Source organism: Pogona vitticeps, chromosome 6 (assembly GCF_051106095.1).
Source record: "Pogona vitticeps strain Pit_001003342236 chromosome 6, PviZW2.1, whole genome shotgun sequence".
Taxonomy (NCBI): Eukaryota; Metazoa; Chordata; class Lepidosauria; order Squamata; family Agamidae; genus Pogona; species Pogona vitticeps.
In genome coordinates this window covers 23,748,515-23,757,287 of record NC_135788.1, presented here as the reverse complement: position 1 = coordinate 23,757,287, position 8,773 = coordinate 23,748,515, and the positions used below count along the sequence as shown (strand labels likewise).

General features: G+C 40.0%; 1 protein-coding gene across 4 annotated transcripts; it reads right to left on the bottom strand.

Moving 5' to 3' along the window:
- Positions 1–1,256: 1,256 nt before the first annotated feature.
- CLDN12 (claudin 12) lies at positions 1,257–8,322 on the bottom strand. Of its 4 annotated transcripts, none has more exons than XM_078378687.1 (4): positions 8,139–8,322; positions 7,943–8,020; positions 6,646–6,890; positions 1,257–5,363 (listed from the first exon to the last, which is right to left on the bottom strand). In XM_078378687.1, the coding sequence occupies exon 4, from the start codon at positions 5,341–5,343 to the stop codon at positions 4,606–4,608; it is 738 nt and encodes a 245-aa protein (XP_078234813.1). In that variant the 5' UTR covers positions 5,344–5,363; positions 6,646–6,890; positions 7,943–8,020; positions 8,139–8,322; the 3' UTR covers positions 1,257–4,605. The 4 variants fall into 4 exon arrangements, with proteins under 4 accessions (XP_078234813.1, XP_020640810.1, XP_020640811.1 ...); XM_020785151.3 differs by having other exon boundaries at positions 6,830–6,890; XM_020785152.3 differs by having other exon boundaries at positions 6,830–6,890; positions 7,982–8,020; positions 8,139–8,314.
- Between the last annotated feature and the right edge of the window lie 451 nt (positions 8,323–8,773).

Below are 8,773 nucleotides of genomic sequence, written 5' to 3'. Positions count from 1 at the left end.
TAAGAAAACATTCTCCACTGTAAACCTCCCTTGTTTATCCATCACTACTTTTTCCTGATGGCAGAGGACACATTAAAGAAGAAATAGCTGCATAGCATTTTCTAGCTGCTTTCATGAAGCACGCTCTCTCTGGAAAAACTCTCACTCAGTGGACTTGGAGTACCAAAGAAGCTGCAGAAAGAGAAAGAAAGCACTTGTAGGGAAAAACTCAAAAATATTGTAAAGTACAGTAACAATGTTTACCTCATGTTGCCTCAAAACTCAGACTCAAGCAAAAAAAAAAAAGATTTTCTCTTCTGTCAGTATTCTAGCAGAATAGATAATCGTTAAATGATATACAGCAGTATCACTAAAGAAACTTTGGATCTAAACTAAATTACAGACTATTAATAGGTTTAGAAACTTGTCCATGCTATTTAAAGTAATTTCCCTATTTATTATGTGGTTGTACACTGACCTTGAGATTCAGGTGCAGGGGCTGGCGCTTGCATAACTTTTGCTGACCACCTGTACTTTGAATTTGGTAAGACAGGCACTCAGTTTCAAAATGTCTTAGTATAGATAGCCCTGCACCACTGTACCTCGGGGCCACACAATATACAATCAGTAAAGCAACATATCTACCTTGTCTTTGGTAATGTGATTTCTTGTGAAAAAATACAAGAAAATGGAATTGTTTCTGAGTCAAATAGCTAGAAAGAAATGGGTAGGCTTCTGTGCTAATAATAAAATAAATATTAGTGCAGTCATGGTACAGTGGGGTCTTGACTTGAGAACTTTATTGGAAGGCGGTTCTCAAGTCAAAAAGTCTGTAAGTCAAATCTCCATTGACCTACAGTGCATTGAAAACCGATTAATCCCGTAACAGGCCGTTTTTGTTCCATTTTGTTTTTTTTCTGGTCTGTAAGTCAAATCTCAGTCTGCAAGTCAAACCTAAATTTTGCAGCCAGAGAAGTCTGTAACTCAAAAAGTCTGTAAGTCAAGCCGTCTGTAAGTCAAGGGTCCACTGTACTAGTAAATAAAGTCAAATGTAAGTCTATGTTTGAGTTCCAGAAACTAGTATTGTAGGTGGAAAATGTATGTTAACACTGCCTCTCTGGAAGTAAGTCTCACTGAAATACGTGGATTTAATTCTGAGTAGACCCATACGATTAAAGTTATTTACTGGTACTTACAGGACAGTTGTTGCAGAAAGCCCTCAATAATAATGCTCTATAATGACAGTATTAGAGATTAATAGAAATAAGCAACAGGAGTATAAGACGACTTTTAATTAAAAAAAACATTAAATAAAAATGTACACTCTAACAAATATTACTGACAGTCAAAAGCAAATATTTACTGTAGGTAATGCTGAAGAACAGAGTATATTTTCATGCAAAACAAGAACAGAGATAGAAAAATTGTTTTCCAAAGCAGTTGCTGGAATTCACATTGACATCTCTGTGCTAGAAGAGGTAGGTTTTATATACAATAAAATAAAATTTAAAAATACATCTTAAAACTAATCCTAAATTAAAATACAGAGAGTTTGCATATACAAGCAACGTATTTTTAAAAACTCACCAATAAAGAATAAATCTGCAACTAATAATACAGTACATTTGTTCCTCAGAATCAGTCAACTAGAAAATGCTGCCCAAATGCAGACATGAACAATAGAAGTCTCCATTCTGAAAATATCAGTTTTTAAAGTTATTTCTTGTAAAAGATGGCTTTTAAATACTCAACATACAGAACACATACCGCTGAAGTACCTCAGTCCTTCAAAGCACTCTCCATTGTCATGTTTAGATATTTATACAGAGTAGTCGGGATTCAAAAAGCTCCTTCAGCCAGGTACTGTGGGACTCCCAAACCTAACAGCAATCCAGTGGCGCTAATTCATGTTCCTTTAAATAACAGAACGGTGTAGCGTGGGGTCTTTTTCGGGGGTTGTTGGAAAAGGAGATAGTCTCTATGGGAGCATTATCACCATGCATTTCTGTGATCACTGGCTGTACTAGATATATCCAATCATCAATAAAACATAATTCTGAGTGGAATGTATAAGACAAAAGCAATAGGTTAATTTAGATTTTAAAACAGAGCTGCTGCTTTTCTGTCCTTCATAATGCTTACCAAGAAATGGTACATCACAAGGAAGGGGAGAACTCATCAGATCTGCATGACAAATTTATAGGGGTTCCAAATGCCAATAAAAACGTCACAAAAATTTTCAGTTAAAGAAAGAAGTGGGTAGTTAGCCGATGATTGGTAAAAGGAACAAGAAAGCAATGGTTCCCTGTTCTAGCACAATCAATTTTATATTTTTGTCAGAAGCTGCACATATATTAAGCATACGTCTCTCAGGTGATGCTTGAAGCATGCTGAACATACCTCACACTTAAGTTTTACACAGTACAAACACAAAGCACTATTCACCTATAAACAGATCCCCACAGTTCCCAATTTCTGTAGACTTCAGATCTCTCAACAGGTGCATCATGGTTTATGTTAGCCATGGTTTGTTGGTTTATGTAGCACTTGTCCCACAGACAAAACTGCAGATTGTTTTTGCCCTTTCTTGTCTGTTCTTCTCCTACCACCTGCAAACAGCACCTCCCACAAAAGAAAATAGCTGCCCTAACCCAAAACTATGGTTTCAAAAAGCTGGAATTCTTAAACCAAAACAAACCACGACTCCTATTAATGGTTTGAGGTTGTCTTAGAAAACTGGATTTGTTTGCAGGGAAGGATTGAGATGGAAATGTAAGCAAAAAGAAAGAAGAGTCTTCTGAAAGGTAAGAAGTGTAGAAAGGTCTGTATAAATTAAGGCTGGGCAACTCTGGCAAAACTGCTGGCCATACTTTTGCTCCTAGCACCCACTCACCCACCCACATTATTTTTTAGAAAGTGTCAAAACCTGGTGTGGGTCTTCAAAAACCAGAAGAGACTTCCACTTCCAGTTTTGTTTTGGTTTCTCTGGAAAGAGGTTGACATTTTCTTTTGAGCCAATTAAACTTGTGACACACACCTCTGGAGGCCTTTCATTATATATATATTTAAGCATAAAAAGTCCCCAATAAATTCAGAAGGCCAAACCTTGCTTTACCCATGAAATTTTAGAACTTTCTGTGAAACTAGATACATGGCACATATAGCAGATTATTCAAAGAAGGCTTAACAGCTCACACTAGTTACTAATTTTCAGAAGAGGTACATCTCACTAAATGAAAATGTATCTCAAGAAAACAAGTGATGTCTAACAAAGAAGGCAGAGTCAGGTTGGAAATACAAGAACTGAGTCTATATGTAAGAGCCAGTTCCAGAATTCCACTTTTAAAAAAATGGTTTCGATAATAAACTTATCTTCGGTGATACTTATATTAAAAGGCTCTCTATTTACAAAAGCTTTATAATAGTATTGTGCAAATGACATTCAAGGCCTGTTAGTAATAGAACAATCCATAAAAGCAATCCTGATTTCATAAAACAATCTAACATTTGTACAGCCTTAATCATCAGAGTAGGAGTTCATTCATTCAGTGTCTTAATAACAATGGATTTTTAAAGTAGAGCAAAGGAAGGCTTGGCTATGGAAAAACCTGTATTCCTAGAAGAATATCTCATGGAGCCCAATAGCCATGAAAAAGAACATTCCAGTTAGTATAAACTTCTGATTATAGGGCACTTTAAATAATCCTGAGACTATTTGTATTATTAGTGTTATATATGTTTTAACTGTAAAAGATTTTTTTTTTACTTCCTATGTTTAGAGATAAGAAAATACATCTTTAAGACCTGTTTTCTATATAGCAAAAGTCTTCTCAAACAATGCAGATTATTCTAGGACTACAAAAATAAAAAGATATAAAGGAAAGGAAATATACTATTACACTTCTTCCAAATCTTCAATTTTCACCTGAGTCAAGCATAGTTTGAGAGCAGTTCTCAGATGTTCACAAGCAAATACTGTAGTAAGTTCTTACGATGCGCAATAGAAAACAAAATCTGGCACAGGATTAACCTGGTCTATTACAATTTAGATTGCCAAGGATCTAAAATTAAGTCAGTCTGTTTTTACTCAAGTCATGTAAAATAAGTTAACATACATGATTATTGTACATGTAAATACAACTTGATTGACAAAAAAAATTACTGGTCTCAAAAATACAAAATGATTATCAGTCAAGGTTATTAAAATCCAATGTTCTAAAGTAGGAGAAATTTGGACTGGCAAAAATTACTTACAAAACATTTTTGTATGCTTGGTCGCAAACACTAGCCAAATATTTTTAGTAGTACAATTCAAAAACTAGGATGAAATATATACAAGCAAAGATGTTGCAATCTATAAATTTCCTGTGAACTTACAAACTTGAATAGTTTCCATTTATAGACAGGTTCAAAACCCAACAAACAGAGTATCTAAAATTCTGGCTTGCTTATCCTTTACTATAGCAAACCAAGATAGAGAGGTTGTAAAATTGTCAACTTAACAGTGGAAATTCTTTTGCACACACCTTTTGTAAATTATTTCTACAGGTCTTGGAAGATAGTGGAAAGCCACCTGCCTCCATATCTGACACAGCAGGGAGCTATTCAGCTTTCCTAATCCCATCTTTAAGAAGGATGTGTAACAACAGGGATGTCAATTTCAATGGCCGAGTGGCGTGATCGTGCAGAATATGGCTGAGAGGCATAGCTGTGCACGCTAGGTGCATGTGAATAGAGGGGCTGCCAGAAAGGGGAAGGGAGAGATTTGCACGCACAGTACCACAGGAACAAGAGAATGGCTGTGAACAACAAGCCTCCAGCACTGGCAATAGCAATATACACAGAAATGTCAAAACTGAAAACAGGCTCGTATTTTCTGTTCATTTCTTGATTATGAAAAATGACCCAGATGGAAGGTGCCAAGCAAATGACACTGGCAAGGAGAAAGAAGAGGCCGGCCACAAGATGGCAGCCTGCAGTGTTTATGAGACATCTGGCCTGCTTGATGTTGGGCACAGTTGTTACGAAGGCAGTGTTGCACATGCCAATCAAACAGAGAAAAAGGGCCAAAACAGTTGTTAACATGCTTATAGGGAGAGCAAACTGGAGAACACGCAAATCCAGCTGGTCAACTGCAGTATACCATTCTGTGTCATAAATCACACAGTCTTTGCTTCCATCAAAGCGAGCGCACTTAATCCAAAGGCCTGTGTATACCGTTACATTCTTTTCATTCTTGTTAAAGGTGCAGAGGCGCATTTGTCTCCAGTTAGGAAGCAGAGCTGCGGCAATGAGTCCCGATAAGGCTGCTGTTCCAGAAAGGAAGGCAAGGACTGTGGCAGCATGAACATCACGGCAGCCCATTGTAGGCAAGGAAAAGCGTCCTGAAGGGATGAAACGTGATCAAGTAAAAAAGATTTTCATCTACATTTTTTTAAAATGAGGAACAAAGGGAAAAATATAGATAACACTGTCTCACAGCTTGGAAAAATTATTTTTGGACAACTGGTTGAAATATAGTCCTTTCCCACAACCTGACTGCTCTGGGAGTTGAACTGGAATCTGGGAAAAAGCACACCAAGGCAAGTACCCTGCACTGGAGATCTCATTAAATGGCTCTCTGTAAATCACAACACACCATAGAGCTCCAAACTAGTTACAGTGGTGCCTCGCAAGACGAACACCTCGTGGCATGAAATGGGTCTGGCTAGGGTTTTGGTGCCTCAGAAGATGAATGTTCCTTCGCAAGATGATGCAGGGCCCGCTTTGCCGCGGGAAGCAAAATATTTGCCCTCCCAGCCAGTCCCCCTTTCAGAGGTCCCCCTTTCAGAGGTCCCCCACCAGTCTTAACAGCACCATTGAAGCCCAGACCCAGCAGGGAGGCGGCAGCCATTTTGTTCTGTTCTCCGCTCCCTCCCTGCCTCACAGCTGATCAGTGCTGGGTCTCAGAGGCTTCCCCAGGCTTGCCCAGCTTTGAAAAAGAGCTAGAAATTAAAAAAAATGTGCTTTCCCCCTGCCCCCTGGAAAGCCTCTGAAAGCCGTGGTGGACCGGGAGGAGCTATTTCCAGTTCTTTTTTGGTGCTGGGCAAGTCCAGGAAAGCTTTTAAGACTTAGTGCCAATCAGCTGTGAGGCGGGGAGGGAGCGGAGAAGAGCACAAAATGGCTGCCAGTTCCCTGCTGGGTGCTGGCTCTGAGCTGCTTGGCACTCTTTTTGCTGCTTTTTGAGGCTACCAAGGCACTGTGAGGAGTCGGGCTCACTCTACAGTACCTGGTAAGTGACTTTAACTTAATTTTTTTTTGATTTGGACTTTTTTCCCCCATAGGAACACATTAATTAAATTTCAATGCATTCCTATGGGAAATCGTGCCTCACAAGACGAACCTTCACTAGATGGCATTAACCATGGAACGGATTAATTTTGTCTTGCAAGGCACCACTGTATTTATAAACAAGCAGAGATTGACTGGTATAGCAATATGATCTTGAAACACTTACTCTGATCCTTTACCATGACTTCATTCACAAAACCCTATTATTTAATGCAAACAATTTCTTACAGATTTGAAAGAATGTAGCTGGTCAGCAAAGCTCCTATCTGTTATATCTGAAATAGCTTTTGGACAGTTTAGACAAGAAACAGTCAGATAATATTAGCAAGTTCTTACCTTTCAGAAGACCTTGGTAAATGTATGGGGATCTTGGTATAGTGACTCTCTTTCAGCCTGACCTACCTCACATGACTGCTATGAGGATAAAGCACCAAGGAGAAAAGCCACGTACATTGCTTCAAAACAACAGAAGGAAAAGTGAAATATAAATCTACCGCAAAAAGTGAGAGCATAAACTTACCAAGAGATGTCAGCAGGTCAAAAGCAACAAAGGAATCCTTGTAAGTACAATTTTAGTTTATCTAAGAAGGAAAAAAAATGACATCAGTATATATTTCCATGTTTTGAATCAGCACCATGTTTGCACAGAACAATAAGCTGAGATTCCAGAGAATTCTGGTTTATTATGTATGAGGTACTGCTGGCTGGATAGTTCAGAAGTTTATGTATCTGGTTACAGAACCAGAGGTTGGGAGTTCGATTCCCCACTATGCCTCCTGAGACAAGAGCCAGCCTGTGTGGTCTTGGGCAAGCTGCATAGTCCAGGGATGGAATGGTAAACTACTTCAGCATATTTTTTACCTGGAAAACCCTCAAAAGGGTTGCTATAAGTCAGAATTGACTTGACTGCACATGATTATTATTATGGATGAGGTGCATACTGGTGCTGTCAGCTCACTTCTTCCCTCTCCTAGTGCACATAATAAAATAACCAGAAAATGAAAGCTTATAGTGTTGTGCAAAATAGAGGTTTTTCAATATTAGATGGTTGGAAATAAAAGCAAGCAAGAGGTTGGCATTGTCCCTACACCCTGCTTGTGGGTTTACCAGAGGCATTTGGCTGCAGAGAACCGTGGAAGGAATATAACAAGAGGAGTCCTTCCAGATGAGAGAGGCCCCTATCTCATGCACAACCTGCTTCTCACAGAAGCCTTTGAAAAACTCATAAGCAGCTTCTTCGTTCCTCACCACCCTGATACTTAAAAAGTAAAAAAATGTAGACTACTTTTTTTCCCCTTTTGCTCCCTGAATTCGCCTCCCCCAACCCTGCTAGATGCCACCACATCTTGTGGCAGCAAATGACACACATTCTATGATCCCTCACATGAAGCACTTCCTTTTGTCATTCCAAGCTCTCCTGCCACTCACTGAGATCGCTTGTTCGTTTTCTTATGGAAAAATACAACCCAGGTTTTGTAACGCACAGAGGCTCTCGCACACAGGTCGTTTAATGGCAAATATTGCAATCCAACCTACTCAGGGGGTTAACCCTTCAGAGTTCAGTGAGGCTTACTCCCGGAGAGCCATGCAGAGGAAGAAAGAATAGAAACCTTATCCACCTAATAACATTTACCTCAGAGTATATACACCGCCTGATTTCCGTGATACCTACGTGGATAGGTAGCGATCCGAGCAGGTGTTTTGGTCGGCTCTAGTGAGAGAGAACATAATCATAGTCAAATCCCGCACCTCCGGAAAAAGCAGTGATTCATAGATTATTTTTTTAAATAAAAGGGGGCCCACAGAGACCCGGTCTCCACGGGACTCACCAGCTTCCCACGCGCGAGGCACTTAAATCCTGCAAGTACGAGATCTCTTATCGAATCTCCTCCTTATCAACACAGCATCCACAACTCGGTTTCTTACTCTCCCCCCCCCCTTTTTTTCTTTTTTCTTTTCAGGAAGTGGCTGCCTTTTCCAGGTTTGCCCAAAGGTTCCTGGGAGTGTAGTCTCTGTGTGTCACACGCTCTTTGTCTCGCCCGCCTCCTCGTGACTACAACTCCCAAGATCCTTCTTCCGGGAACTATTGTTTCGCAGGCAAACCCCCTTCGAGATACCGGTTCAGGCTGTGCTTCTGTGCTCGCATCCTTTAGCGCGAGAAGCAAACGCACGTGGGAATGGGATGTTTAGCGTTAGACGGACTTGGTCTGACCGAGGTTTCTGGAGGTTGGTTTTTTTCCTCCCTTCGGTCCCTTTTCAATAAGCCTTCGCCTCTGCAAATGGGTGGCTTCTTCTTTCGTGTTCATTACGTGTCGATCTTTTTCTTGGGGCGCGGCGGCAAAAATGCCTGGTTTCTTCAGGATGTCATTCTTTCACATGCCGTTCCTTGCAAGTGATTTACGAACTTCGCTTTGAGAAGGCAGCTTTAGGTTCACAGTTCGTTGTCCTAACTCTCAACCCTCAA